Source organism: Rhinoderma darwinii, chromosome 2 (genome assembly GCF_050947455.1).
Source record: "Rhinoderma darwinii isolate aRhiDar2 chromosome 2, aRhiDar2.hap1, whole genome shotgun sequence".
Lineage (NCBI taxonomy): Eukaryota > Metazoa > Chordata > Amphibia > Anura > Rhinodermatidae > Rhinoderma > Rhinoderma darwinii.
This window is the reverse complement of record NC_134688.1, coordinates 174,623,918-174,639,388: the sequence shown is the minus strand read 5'-3', so window position 1 is coordinate 174,639,388 and position 15,471 is coordinate 174,623,918. Positions and strand designations below refer to the sequence as shown.

Sequence of the window (15,471 nt, the reverse complement as noted above, 5' to 3'; positions counted from 1 at the left end):
ATTTCCTTAATTACGTTGGGTGCCCTCCTTTTCACCTGTTCTAGCTCAGCTATGTCCTCAGGTCCCCTTAATTGTACAGCATATTCCATGTGTGTTCTAACTAGTGATTTGTGTAGACGCAAAACGATATTCTTGTCATTTGCATCTTTGCCTCTTTTGGTGCATCCCATGATTTTGTTTGGCTTGGTAGCAGCTGTCTGGCACTGGTTGCTAAAATTAAGTTTACTGTCCACCAATATCCCCAAGTCGTTTTCAGTGGCAGTTTTAAATATTTTACTATTTCACACACTATCCCCTGAGGAAGCCAGTTTGGCGAAACGCGCGTCGGGGCGCTATCACTTCGGGCCGCAGTGTGGGATCACACATACACTCACCTCTATGGGTAAGCCTGCTATAAGAGTTATCTGTACCTTCAGTAGATCCTTTTGGACCTACATATACTTTGGACATCTACCATTTTTTCCTTGTGGCCTGTTGACCTGACTTTGACCGTTCTCCTCTCATTTATTTCTATCTTGGCAACACAGGGTTTGCAATTCTCTGACTCTGGGCACTCATAAACATTTACTGATATGATGTACCAAATGTGCCTCTGTTTAAATGCATCTGTTGTAACATTGATAGGCTGATTATATGTCCTCTATTTACTATTGAGACATTTGACTTGTTCCTGGTCACTGCCATGCACAGTAGAGCTATGGAATATATCTATCGTAAGACACCCTAGATTCATTTGGTGATACAACCCACACTGTTCTTTTAGATCCCCTTGAATTTTAACATTTGTAATTTTGTGTTGTATGTCCCAATAAAAATTTTTATTTTCTCATTACTTTTGTGGCTCTTTGGCTTCTTGGTCCTTAAAAAGTTTTTCTCAGTATATATGAAGTTTGCCTTTAACATATAGTGGAGGTGCTTAGACACTTGATAGTGGCACCTAATCCGTCATCTAACCGGTTGAGTCTTTATATTTAAATTTAATGCATAATTGTATAATTTGTTTTCCCTGCCAAAGTGCATAATCTTACATTTAACCACATTTAGCCCCTTAATGACAAGGCAATTTTGCGCGTTAATGACCAAGGATTAGTTTTTGTTTTTTCACGGTCGCATTCCATGAGTCGTAACTTTTTTTTTATTCTGTCGACATAGCCGTATAGGGCTTGTTTTTGCGGGACGAGTTGTATTTTGTAATTGTACCATTTTCAGATGCTTATAATATATCGGTTAACTTTATTTTAGGAGAGAATTGAAAATAAGCAGCTATTCCAGCATTGATTTTCACGTTATAAATTTACGCAGTTTACTATGCAGCGTAAATAACATGTTAACTTTATTCTATGGGTCGGCACGATTACGGGGATATCAAATATGTAAAGGTTTTATATGTTTTCCAACGTTTGCACAATAAAAACCCTTTTAGAAAAAAATTACTTGTTTTTGCATTGCCGCGTTCCAAGAGCCGTAACTTTTTTATTTTTCTGTCAATGTGGCCGTATGTGGGCTTGATTTTTGCGAGCCAAGGTGTAGTTTTCATTAGTACTATTTTGGGGTACGTAGGACTTATAGATTAACTTTTATTTAATTTTTTATGGGGGGAATGGGAGAAAAGATCTCTCTGCAGCCTTTGACACTGTAGACCACAAACTCCTACTTAACATGCTCCACTCTATTGGCCTCCAGGGCACGGCTCTCTCTTGGTTTTCCTCCTATCTCTCTGACCGCTCATTCAGTGTGTCATTTGCTGGTTCCACTTCTTCTCCTCTTCCCCTTGATATCGGGGTTCCTCAGGGATCAGTCCTAGGTCCACTCCTCTTTTCTCTCTACACAGCTCCTATTGGACAAACCATCAGCAGATTTGGCTTCCAGTACCATCTCTACGCTGATGACACCCAATTATATACCTCTTCCCGTGACATCACCCCTGCTCTAATACAGAACACCAGTGATTGTCTGTCCGCTGTCTCTAACATCATGTCCTCTCTCTATCTGAAACTGAATCTTTCTAAAACTGAGCTCCTTGTGTTCCCACCATCTACTAACCTCCCTAAACCTGATGTCTCCATCTCTGTGTGTGGCACTATCATAACTCCTAAGCAGCACGCCCGCTGTCTCGGGGTTATTTTTGACTCAGATCTTTCCTTTACTCCTCACATACAATCACTTTCACGCTCCTGTCATTTTCACCTCAAAAACATCTCCAGAATCCGCTCTTTTCTTACGGAGGAAACTGTCAAAACTCTCATTGTTGCTCTGATTCACTCTCGTCTTGACTACTGTAACTCATTACTAGTCGGTCTTCCCCTCACTAAACTCTCCCCTCTCCAATCTATCCTCAATGCAGCAGCCAGGCTCATCTTTATGACTAACCGCTACACCAACGCCTCTACCCTGTGCGAGTCACTGCACTGGTTGCCCATCCCCTTCCGAATAAAATTCAAACTTATTACTCTCACCCACAAAGCTCTCCACAGTGCTGCACCTCCTTACATCTCCTCCCTCATCTCTGTCTACCACCCTACTCGGGCTCTACGTTCTGCCAACGACCTTAGATTAAAATCCTCCATAATCCGAACCTCCCACTACCGTCTCCAGGATTTCTCTCGTGCTGCACCCGTCCTCTGGAATGTGCTACCCCAGACAATCAGATTAATTCCCAATATCCACAGTTTTAAACGTGCCCTGAAAACACATCTATTTAGACAGGCCTATAACATTCCCTAATCTGACTCCTTTCCATGGCCCTCCATTTAGATTAGTCATCAGAATAAGATTCCCTCACACTCCTTCTCTTCATGTCCGTCATACACGGATACTGGCTGGTGACCAGCTCATGCAGCTTTATGTTACCACCGCATGTGTATAAAAATGGCCGGACCATTGTACAGAACAAACACTGTTACACTTTGTGTCTCCCTTATGTCCTCATAGATTGTAAGCTCTTGCGAGCAGGGTCCTCACTCCCCAGGTTTGAATTGTAAATGAACTTTGTCACTATGTAATGTCTGATATTGTTTGTTTCATGTTCCCTCTAAATTGTAAAGTGCTGCGTAATATGTTGGCGCTATATAAATAAAGATTATTATTATTATTATTATTAAAAGAGAGAATTTTGCTGTTGTTTTTTTTGGACATCGTTCATCGGACGGTTTAATTAATGTGTTCATTTTATTGTTCAAGTTTTTACAATCGCGGGGATACCATATATGTGTATGTGTTATTTGTTTTGGCACTTTTACTAAATAAAACCACTTTTTGGTTTTATTTGATTTTGATTGTAAATTATAAAAAAAAAATTTCACAAACTTTATTTAACTGCTTTACATTTTTTTTTTAGTCCCACCAGGGGACTTCACTATGCGATCTGCTGATCGCATATATAATGCTTTGGTATACTTAGTATACCAAAGCATTATTGCCTGTTAGTGTAAAACAGGCATTTGCTGAAGACAGACCTGGGGGTCTTTTTTAGGCCCCCGGCTGCCATGGAAACCCGACGGCGACCCGCGATTTCTTTGCGGGGGCGCCGATGGGGTGACAGAGGGAGCTCCCTCCCTCTGTCAAACACATTAGATGTCGCTGTCGCTATTGACAGCGGCATTTAATGGGTTAAACCTGCCGGAATCGCACTTCAATTCCGGCAGGAGCCAGGCTGTGTATAACAGCCGTGCTCCTGCCGTTGATCGCGTGGTTACACTGGCAGTACCCGCGCGATCACAGGACGGATATATCCGTCGTCCTGCACGAACTAGCAGCTGCTGAGGACGGATATATCCGTCCTTCGGCGTTAACAGGTTAATTTGTCATTTCTCTGCCCATACCTCCAGCTTTCCCAAATCCCTTTGTAATATTATATTATTCTCCATTGTGTTGGTTACTTTGTAGAGCTTAGTATCACCTGCGAATACTGAAATTCTACTCTGTAAGTATTATACTCTCCACAAAGTCATTAATAAACATAATAAAAAGAGGGCCCAATACTGACCCCACTGGTAACTGTGACCCACTCTGAGGATGTACCATTAATAACCACCCTCTGTTTTTCTAGCACTGAGCCAGTTACCCAATAACAAATTTTTTCTCAGTCCCAGCATTTTCATTTTGTATATATACCTCCTCAGCATCAGAAGCTGATCAGATTAATTTGACAGGACCTCATAAACCTATGCTGATGCTGCGCTATAAGTTTAGTTTCATTGAGATACTCCAGAATAGCATCTTTTAGAAAACCAAATATTTAACAAAATGGTGGTTAAATTTACAGGCCTATAGTTTTCAGGCTCACTTTTTGACCCTCTTTAGCCACACTTGATATGCACCAGTCCTGTGGAACAGACCCTTAGAAATAAGGGTCTGTCAAACACGGTACTGAATTACTGCAGAACTTGAAGGTGTATACAGCATGGACCCGGTAATTTATCTATTCGTGTTTTAAAAAGGCGGCACTGCACTTCCTGCTGGAATAAGCGGGTGACAATACATTCAATGGAGAATTTACTTTTATCCCTAATCATTCATCTGTCATTGCATTTTCCTGTGCAAATTCAGTAGAGAAGGCATTAGATTGGCCTTTTCCTCACCCTCCTCCACCAATACAGATTATTTCTGAGAGGGCTAAGGCTGGGTTCACACACAGTTTTTTGCAAGAAGAAAATCTGCCTCAAAACTCCATTTGGAATTTTGAGGCAGATTGTCCTCTCCCTGCACGCCGATTTTTGCGGCGTTTTTCGCCTGCGACCATTGAGCGCTATGGGCATAAAACACAGCGAAATACACTTTCTATGCCTCCTATTGATGTCAATGGGAGGTCAGAGGCGTAAACGCCAGAAGATAGGACATGTCCCCTTTTCCCGCGAGCCGGTTTTTCCGCTAGCGGGAGAAAAACGCCTCCGCCTCCCATTGAAATCAATGGGAGGCTTTTTTGGCGCGTTTTGTGGCGCGGTTTCCGCGTCAAAAAACTCTGTGTGAACTCCCCCTTATACTTTCAGTTTTGAGTTTCTTATTATTGATGTAGTTGAGAAATATTTTGGGGTTATTACCTTTTTGGCAACGTGTAACTGTTTGTCTTTGATGCCTTTTTCTTTGTCTTTTACATAATTTATTTATTTGTTTTAACAATATCTTCCAAAGTGCATTGGATATTAAAGGCTATGTAAATCTTTAAAAGCAAATATAATATTTTTTTTTAAAGCAAAAGGTCAGTGTGTCAGAGAACTGGAAAAAATGGCGACAAACACACACAGCGCCAAATAGTGGTACGGATCTCCAGGGGAGTTTGTGAATAAGTCTAGGGTTATAAAGACGTTTGTTATAGTTGGAGAAAATCCATAGAACCGCTGCAGCCAGGTACGCCAGAACCGGAAATTTGTGGGAAAGTTCCCGCTGGGGAGGCTAGGAGAGGAATTCAATTTAAATTTTTTCCCAAATGTTTTTTTCCTCACCTCTACTAGTGTGTCAGAGACACACCGAACCCGCTGACACTGAACCAGTCAGTCCTGTGGGCCTGACGGTTACAGGATTCAGCGTAAGATACAGCTGAAAAAGAGAAACTTGATACAGCGCTGGGTTTAAAAGGAAGTAATATTCCAAATATATTAAGTCCATATACAAAGGGGTGGATGCATCAGATAGTAGGCCTACGCGTTTCAGACAAATCACTTGTCCTTACTCATGGCGTGTTGCAAGTTGCACGCCATGAGTAAGGACAAGTGATTTGTCTGAAACGCGTAGGCCTACTATCTGATGCGTCCACCCCTTTGCATATGAACTTTTTTATATATTTGGAATAAAGTTGGAATATTACTTCCTTTTAAACCCAGCGCTGTATCAAGTTTCTCTTTTTCTGCTTTGATTTTCATTGTGTGCCGCCACGAGGATCCCTGCGCTGTCCGGGCTCGGACATAGGATCGGTGAGCTGGAGGATTCCTCCCAGATTTACTAATAAGATACAGCTGCTCTGTATACAGAATACAGAGCAGCTGTATCTCAAAAAGTAGACTTTTTAATAAAAACAAAATTCAAAAGTTGAACAAAACACAATAATGAAACAATAAATCTAAAGGTTTAATAAATTGCTTTCAAAGGTTTACATAGCCGTTAAGGAGGACCTATAGCCTCCTAGGAAACTACATTAAGTAAAAGGAGACCAAAATATCAAATATATTATAAAATACAAATCAATTTTTTTTAATTTTCCTAATTTAGTGATAAAAGCTCTATCCCTTTAAGAAACAGAGATGACTACAGTTAAAATGTAGAGAGCAGTCAAAATGTCTGGAGATTTTGGGAAAAATTTATCAACTTTTGTACGCCAGTTTCCTGGCGTAGAAAAGTCGCAAAAGGTCAAAAACTTTTTACACCGCCCTCCACTCTTTCGGGGAAAAGCGTACGTGGCATAACAGGAGAGGGGGGCCACCGCGGCCTGACAAATTTATTACAATTGATGCCAAAAATCTGTCTTAAATTACAGCGGAATTCTTTACCAACTTCTAGATTTCACTCTGTGGGGCGTAGTAAGGTAAAGGCCCATGCTGGGCTCTGTATCTTGACCCCCCTTTCTTTGCATTGGACAGTAAAAACAAAAAATTGTAAACTCACCGGTCCTCCCCTCCGGATCCTCTCAGGCTCCCTCTGCATGTTTCGGCAGGGTCAGGATGTTGTATTGCATATAAGGCCCTGACGCTGCCTGCCGTCAGGACCTTGTATGAACTGCGGCATGCTGAGGGAACCCGGTGGGGAGAACTAGGGGCAACTATGGGGAATTTAACTGAGGGCAGCTAAGGGGGCATTATACTGTATTGGGGAAGCTATGGGGCATTATACTGTGGGGAGGCCACTATGGCAGCATGATACTGTGTGGGCTAAACTGGGTGTGTACAGGCAGGGTTAGAGGCATGACTTATCAGTAAAAATGTGTCCCTTTTTACAGAAGTTGAAGGTATAAAATGTTTATCGAGACTGGCGTATGAAATGCCAGTCTTAAATGAACTCTCCAACCATACTAAACTTTCCCATTATGGTATTCCATGTGTCAGTCTCTCAACTGTTATTTTTCTTGCTGCTTCGATCTCTATATATGTATCAGACTGGTATGGTTGCTTAGCAGCAGTGTGTAACGGGCTCGGTGACACGCTTTCTCTACTTGAGTCTTTGGAGACCTATGTGTCACCCATCACAGGCTTCAGCAGTTCCTGTACCACACTAGTTTTGCACAGGGGGGGGACAGAAACTTCTATTTGCTACCACTGATATTTAGACAGGTTCCTGTCACATAGGTATGATGTAGAAGAATAAAGTGCAGCCACCCTTTCTGTATACTTAGGGTTTCTCAGATTATTTAGGAGATATAAAGAACGACGATAAATCAGTGTCCCACAGCATGCAGAAATGGTATGGTCTTTAGCCAGTCATGTGATGCTGTGCTGAAGCATCATGGGATTGATAGCAAAGCAGAACGGAAGAGAAAACTGGGGAAATCTAAGAATCAAAATGGAGGCTTTTTTTTAAAGCACGGGGAATGCTGTGAGACTTTGTGTTTCTAAGCTGGGAAAGTCGTGTGTGTGTGTGTGTGTGTGTCTGTCCGTGCAGCATGTAAACACAGGGGTACATGCTAGATGTAGTTATATTTGCAGCAATGTAAGAAGGATTCCTGTGTATTATGGAGCAGCAGGATTAGGAGGCTAGATTTACCCCTTTCAAGCAGTCTCTACTTCTCCTCTAGTATGCATTATTCAGACAACCGTATTTTACGTCCGTGTGCTGTCCGTTGAAATAACGGACAGCACACTGACCCATGCAAATCAGTGGGGCTATTCACACCGTGTGTGTCCATTGCGTGAAACTCACTGCATGTCCTATTCTGGTCCGTTTTTGCGGACCACGTTGCCCATTGAAGTCTATGGGTGCGTGAAAAACACGGACAGCACACGGACAACATCCGTGTGCTGCCAGTGTTTCACGCATCGCTTGCTAAAGAAATGCTGAGGGAAAAAAAACGGAGTGCAGAAACATGGACGTGAAAAACTGATGCCACGGAACTGAAATGCATGAAATAAGTTGTTTTTATGCAGATGCAAAACAAACACGCTTGTCTGAATAGGGCCTTAGAATGTTCTGTATGACGTTCAGGCTCCTGGTTGAAGGTGAGGAAAATCTTGCGTTTCAGTGATTTACCAGAATTATCTCACCAGGTTTGAGATTCGCTTTTGACGAATTCGAGGAAAAACAGGAAAATCCATTCTCGCACTGTATTCTACGATCCAGTAAATCGGCAAAACATTCATTCTCTCAACCCGAATTCTGAGCACAAGGCTCCACTTTCTATACGGCATCTAAATTGCAATCTGACCCCCCCCCCCCGCTCAGTTGGTTGGTCGCCTAGAAAAGAGATCATCAGATTTTGACCTGCCTGTTGAAATACAAGTAAAACCTGTGTCCTGTAATAAGGAGGGAAATTTTGTGCTCTACTAATATGTATATTTGATAAATGTCTAAATGAAATTGGTCACGTCTGTGTTTTTCTCAGATTCTATAGGTCCTCTAATTTATTTTGCTCTTTTTTTAAATAGGTTCCAGTTGAAGACACAAATTCTGCTCTTTTATTAAACGTGGTTGATGAAATTGTAGATTTCAGAAGCAAAGTTCGTAACTATGCTCTAGCAACTGAGGAGACTGTGCAAGACTTGGGGCAGCAGAAGGAGAGGCGAAAACAGATGATTAAAGACAGGGAACCTCTGATGAGGGCCTGTGATGGAGTGCGCCTGAATCTAGCGGGGTTTGGAATAAATATTAAGGTGATTGTTTTTTTCTACTCATTACAGTTGGTTCATGTCTCCGGCTAATGCTTTTTTTTCGGCATACTAGAAATGTGTACAGCGGTTTCATCATTCTCAGCGATTACTATTAGGCAGAAAATTCATATTGTGGTTAAAATGCGTTTTTTTTGTTGTGAACAAAACTGCACCATTTTGCAGCGATTCGTGGCAAAAATGCATCTGAACCGTGATGTGAATTCTCAACATTATCAGCTCTTAAGGGTAAGTGTCGTAGTCTTTGGATAATCCAATTTTGTTAGAAGGGTCCCCTGACCATAGGCTGATCGCAGGTTGTTCCACTGTTGGGACCCACCCTGGTTATCTCTAATCTGTTATAAGAAACATCAGAAAGTGTTAGTTTCTCCTGTGGTGCACTGCATGGAAATATATTTCAATGGTAATCATGTAATATTTCAATGAGCTGTCTGTAATCCACAGATGCGCCAGGACGTCTACAGCGAGAGATGCTGCTCTGTACTCTGGTTAATATAGGAAGGTTCTGAACAGGGGATCCTTTCTATTTACTAAAAAATCTACTTGGAAATGCCCTATAGCTTCTAATAATTCAAAATATGCATCCCATGCCCACTGCAGGTGATGTAACAAACATTGCATTATTTCATGTTTTTCAGGATAGAGGGACTGTTTCTACATGGGAACTGCAAAACAGAAAGGAAAACCAGGAACAGTGAGATTTATTCCATATTAAAGTTACATATTTTTAAAATAAAAAAAGTGATGTTCGCCATAGTCGTTCCTATTCATCCCAAAGGAGTTGGTCAGGGCTCTGTGCAGGACCTTCAAATTCCTCCACACCATGTCTATGACCTCCATTTGTGCACTGGGACACAGTCCTGCTGGAACATGAAAGAGACTTCCCCCAAACTGTTCCTACAAAACTGGAAGCATACATTTGTCTAAACCGTCTTTGTATGCTGTAGTATTAATACTACCCTCCACTGGAAACCTTATGCATTTTCGTAAGTAGCGTTTTCCTGCCAGATAGTGAAACATGCTTCATCACTCCAGAGAACACATTTCCACTGCTTCAGAGTACAGTGACTGTATACTGCGCAATGCCAAGCATTGGCTAGAGTGATCTTAATCCCTTGCCACCACAGCCATTTTTTTGTTTTTTCCTCCTCGCATTCGAAACGTAACTTATACATTTTTTCATCGTTATAGCCTTATGAGGGCTTGTTTTTTTGCAGGATGAGATCTAGTTTTTCACAGCACCATTTATTGATGTACCATATAATGTACTGGGAAGTATGGCCTTATACAGTGTGTTTTTTTTTTTTTTTTACCAGAGTCTACTAAGCCCTCGAATAGTTGGTTTTGGAGACCATGTAATTTTCCCTGGTGATGACAGCCGATTGTCAGGGGTTCAGTTGCTGATAACTGGACAAATTGCTTTAGAATGAGGGGTTGTGCAGCCATGACAACCCCTTTAACCAACTGAAGTATAAGGCCCCCTCCATATGACCATAGTGGATTTGCGGGCCGCAAAGACATAGATCCATTGGATCACCCAAAAAACTTTTGTTAAACACTTGTGTGTAATCAGGATTCACTGATGCACAAAAAAAAAAAAAAAAAAGATTTCACCAGTAGTGTGAAACTGCAGAACCGCACCGTAATAGGATTTGTCCTGAGATTTTGCAGCCACGGTCGTGTGCATGGAGCCATATAAATGAATGGGTCCAGTTTAGCCACAAAAATGCCGATAAATTGCAGACGTAAATGCTCGGTCAAGTGCACGAGGCCTAAGGCTGGGTTCACACATTCAAAATGAGTTTTTGTAACAGTTTTCTCAAAACGTAGCCATTTTGCTGCAATGTGGTAAAAATCATCAAAAATAAAAAAATACAACTTGACTACGATGTGATGTCTAATGTAGAATTTAAGTAGGTGTCTAGGTTTTTTTTTTTTTAACAGGTTTTTTCCCATTTTAGATCAGTTGCAATCTAAAATCAGTTTGCATTTTTTGTTTTTTCTTTTAATCTAAACATGCTTTACCTTCAGATTTTGTTTTTCATCCAATCCCGTTTAGTTTAACAGCCTGCATACAAAATGCTTGGATGTAGTACACCACACCCCAAAATTAACAAATACATCCTTATTACCACATCGGCTCGTTTATTTGTATTTGGGACTTCAGTATCATGTTCTGTGCGCAAAACTGGCTTTGGTTTTTAAATAAAATGAAAAGTAGTCCAAAATGACAGAATTTATTTCACTTTCGTTTGAAACAATTGAACAGTAGTCCTTGTTTAGAAGTAGAAATCAAAATCACCAAATTAATATACGAGAATAGAGCTTTTGACTTAAAGGCTATGTGCACTTTTGAAGAGAAAACATTGATTGAAATCTTATAAAAAAAAAATTTTTAAACAATTTAAAAAGTAAAATAAATTTACTCTTATTAATTTCTCTAAGAGACATCTTATACTTATCCTTTATGCATAGATTCTGCATCGTTCTGGAAAAGCTGGGGCTGTCAGGTCAGTTGAGCTGATGGCACGGCTTAAAGAGAGTCCTGCATGTCTCGGACACAGGATCCAACTAATAGCCATCACATCTAAGTTCATAATTAAACGGACAGAATCGGCTTTGATGGAACGATACAACTTCTATGTATATAAGATACATAGAAGCTGTATCTTAAAATAAAAGATTTTGTTTTCTATAAAAAGCAATTTAAGTTGTTTCAAATCAGATAAAACATTGAAAATAAATTTTGTTTTTAATAAATCAAAGCTGCACATAGCGTTTAAGTACTTCTATCTTTCTGTGAATATCTTCTAAAATTGCATACAAACTACGATGTACATTAGGAACAATGCATTCGAATCTGACAATATTTTAAAGGACTCATTACAAAGTAGGAGACAAATGAAACTTAATTGCAGGCACTTATCAGCAAGGGCGAGTAGGAGTCACTGGACAGTCCATACGTATCATCCATAGTTTATGCTGCTCATTACCACAGTTGAGAGAACCAACACTGAGTTAGACGTGAAGTAACTGCATCTCATACTCCTAGAAAATACAGTGTTTAGCACGAAAGGAAGAAAATGCAGCCTCCATTATTGTGAACGTGCACTTTACCTTAAAAGAGCACTGAATTGTAGGGCAGTTGACAAAGAATTTTAAAAAAAATAATATATATATATATAAAAAAAAAAAAAAAACTTTTTTTTTTTTTAATAGGGTTACCTCTAATCACCTCCTCACAGAAAAAGAGGAAAACTCAGAGTTGCATGATTTCCATACCGCTACCACACAGGAACAGCATCTTTTGTGCATTCTAGTGTTAGTCCTATGAATAAAGCAGTCAACATGTTCACTATACGCTGTATCAGGTTTCAAAGAGCTTGTTAAAAGCTGTTCCAACTTCTGAAATCATGTCGCTAGTGGTCATAGAACGTCCGTGTTTCTGAAATGCTTGATAATTGCACTGCCTTGTAAGAGAACAGGCTCCAAATGCTGCCACCATAAAAGGATTTTGACTGAAACAGATTACAATCAAAGGGTTAAATACATCTGTTCACTTTACAGGTATAGAAAGATAACCGGTAAAAAGTGCTAGAAACAGTGATCAAAACATTTAGGGGTATGTGGAAGATAGAGAAGGGTATATTTATATAAGGAGTTATAAATGGCACAAGCACATAACATATTTATGAAGCATCGGTCTGGTTTTTTTTTTCTTGTCAGTTTGGCAGATTAGAAAATGTTGCATGTTTTTACCACAAAACTGACGGTTAGCCCATGTCAAGTCAGACGAGCTGAACTGGCGAAACATCACGTACAATTCATGCCATGTTCAGGATGGCACGCCATAATGTGGTATTTTGTTCCACACTAACATTTTCAGACTTCCTTCCCACCTTCCTATCAACTCTATAAACCATTTATTTGGGGCCAAAAATACACATCAGATGACTAGCATCTGCATGTATCAGACAGGGAAATTATTCTGCATGTCCAACTGCAAATAGGAACGAAGGTGACTACATTATGTAGCCCTGCACGTAATTTATTCACACGCCCACCCTCTGAAAATAAAATTGATTGATGGGGATACTTATTCAAATGTATTTACAGCTTTATTTTAGAAAAGGATACATATGATAGGGACAAAAGTGGGAATTTGTGTTTTTATAAATTAAATTATTGGTGACTACTCTTAGGAGAGATTTATCAAGACTAGCGTTTCATGTGCCAGTCTTACTGAATGTGCCGCATCTCAATCTGTTTATTAAGAGGGGAATATTACCTGCGAACACGTAGCCCCTCCCTCTCCCAACGATCAGACAAACTAAAAAATATGTATACTCACTGCTCTGCTTCTCCCTAAACCGGTTCCACTCAGGCTCTCACTGCAGGCCGCGGTTCATACAAGGTACTGATGCAGAGCAGTGTCAGGACTTTATATGCGACGACACAACATACTGAGTGATGCGTCACATACGTAGTCTTGATGCAACCTGCTGTGAGAGCCTGAGAGGGAGAAGTTGTGAAGTGAATACATATTTACATAAAAAAAAAAAAAAAAAAAGATCTTATTTCATTGTTGGATGAGGAAGAATGAAGGGGGAGGGGGTTTGGACAGAGTACAGGGCCCAGCACGGGCATCTACCTTGCAATGCTCCCCAGAGTGAAATCTTTCCACTATAATTTGCGCAATTCTTCTGCCATAGCTTATAGTAAATTTGTCGTGCCACACCCTTTTGTTAAGCACCACCCTTTTTACTTTATTTAAAAACAAAAAAAACAGTGAGGGCGTGGTAAAATGGCCAAAAGTCAAAATTTTTACTTTTCTACGCCAGAAAAGGTGTAGAAAGGTTTATAACTACCCCCCAACATGTTAAACTAGTGTTGACAAGAGTTAAGACAGTAAAATCCTTTAAATCAGACATTAATGGGAGCAAATGGGTTCTGGATAAATCGGGTATTACATATTTTGTGCTACTTTTTACTTACATGATATTTTATTCTCAGTTCACACAGAAAGGTAAATTGAGTGTTACTACTAGGCTTTGTGAGTGCACAGACAAGTATAGTCATAGCTTTTTTTGTTTCTAATCTTTAAAGCTACAAAACCCCTTTAAAATAGCTCAAAATCTGGGCAAACACAGTAAAACGAATTCACCAATTTATTGTAAAATTTTGTTAGACGGGAAGTTTTAAACTTTGATTTTACACAACATACCCATTTATCTTTTCTGGTCCAGCAAGAAATGCCCAGTGTACTAAGACGCCAAGAGACCCAGCCAAGAGATCGCCCTGTCCTCCACAACGTCGGCTACTACCTTCATGATTACACACTAAAACTTCAATAGAAAGGAAGTGAATGAGACTTCTGCCTTCATGAACATGGTTAATGGATTAATTTGCACATTTCAGGTTTTAAAACTAATAATCAGCAAACCAGATTCACTCAAATTTGGGGGTTTAAACTATTCAACTTTTGTATAGGCGAGCTAGTAAAATAAACATGACTGAGGCCTCAGCTTACAAAATGCTTATACCCTTCTGCACTGGTGTATGTAGAATTTCAAATATTACTCAGTAAATCTTGAAAAAATTAAAGAGCGCACCTTCAGTTGTAATCTCCTACCCGATCTGACGGGCATGGTACAGTTGCTGTGGCAACCATGACTGCCAGAAAGTATTGCGCCCAGGTCGTATTCTAAATTAGAATCAATTCACTGGAAAATGGGACATACTGATATACGAAAAAGCACAAAAAACAGGCCACACTTTCTAAATGGGAAGGTTAAACACCAGCTCCCAACAGGAGGCAGACAAACCACAAATGCTACATAGGGAGAGAGTGCTCAGGTGCAATATGCTAGTGATATTACACTCCCACTAGTGTTGAGAGGAGTGGCTGCTAAGTGTTATAACTGCATACAACCAAAGCTGCAAAAAAAAATGTGTCGGTCGCACGGCGTAGCATATCTTGCCGGATCACAGCCTATTAGTCACACCTATACTATTAGATCAGACCGGCTGCCCTACATGCCCCACCAGACAATGGCACACTATTGTCCCCCAGCATTAGGAGACCTGGCTACCTCCGAAAAAGTATACATGATAAACATGAGTTATTAGTTATTTTGCCCAAAATACGCAAGCTCGCAACCCACGTCACGGGTCCTCACCGTCTTGCGAATCCCTACACTAGAACGAAAACAGATCTAATATTGATGGCCTATCCTAAGGAAAGGCAATCAATTTTAAAAACCCGGATAACCCCTTTAAATGTGTCTGAGGTAAAGTGGGGTGGAATAGTAGAAGACTCCACGGCACAGGCTGATTAAGTCTGTGTTCCAGGCCCGTCCCGGAGCCACCAGCATCGAGGAAACGCCCTCCTTGTTGAGTCTCTTGAGCACTCTGGGTAAGAGTGGAAATGGAGAGAAGAAATACAGTGGCGAGAACTCCTTCCCTGTAGTGACCAGTGCGATGGCCATGGGGGTCCCGTGCCCTGGCCATGTAGGCTAGAACCTTGTGATTGAGACAAAAGGCAAAGAGATCCTCCTCTGGAAAGCCCCACTTCTGGCAGAGTTGATAAAATACTTTTGAGTAAAGATACCACTCTCCCACATCTAGTCTCTCAGCTGAGTGGTCAACTGGGCCGCCAACATTG

General features: G+C 40.6%; 2 protein-coding genes across 10 annotated transcripts in view; one reads left to right on the top strand and one right to left on the bottom strand.

The window, feature by feature from the left end:
* Window positions 1–10,690, top strand: part of CARS2 (cysteinyl-tRNA synthetase 2, mitochondrial) — a 145,124-nt gene extending 134,434 nt beyond the window's left edge. For all 5 annotated transcript variants that reach the window (XM_075852507.1, XM_075852510.1, XM_075852508.1 and 2 more), the window contains 3 exons: window positions 8,568–8,792; window positions 9,446–9,501; window positions 10,124–10,690. In XM_075852507.1, the coding sequence (XP_075708622.1) occupies window positions 8,568–8,792; window positions 9,446–9,501; window positions 10,124–10,133 (291 nt within the window). In that variant the 3' untranslated portion in view covers window positions 10,134–10,690. The remainder of the gene's footprint in view (window positions 1–8,567; window positions 8,793–9,445; window positions 9,502–10,123) is intronic.
* A 361-nt stretch (window positions 10,691–11,051) lies between these two features.
* The window catches only part of NAXD (NAD(P)HX dehydratase), a 53,122-nt gene continuing 48,702 nt past the window's right edge, over window positions 11,052–15,471 (bottom strand). For 3 of the 5 annotated variants that reach the window (XM_075852505.1, XM_075852503.1, XM_075852504.1), the window contains exons 9-10: window positions 14,032–14,152; window positions 11,052–12,325 (exon numbers count right to left, since the gene is read on the bottom strand). In XM_075852505.1, the coding sequence (XP_075708620.1) occupies window positions 12,175–12,325; window positions 14,032–14,152 (272 nt within the window). In that variant the 3' untranslated portion in view covers window positions 11,052–12,174. The remainder of the gene's footprint in view (window positions 12,326–14,031; window positions 14,153–15,471) is intronic. The other 2 variants (XM_075852502.1, XM_075852500.1) reach the window with 2 other exon arrangements.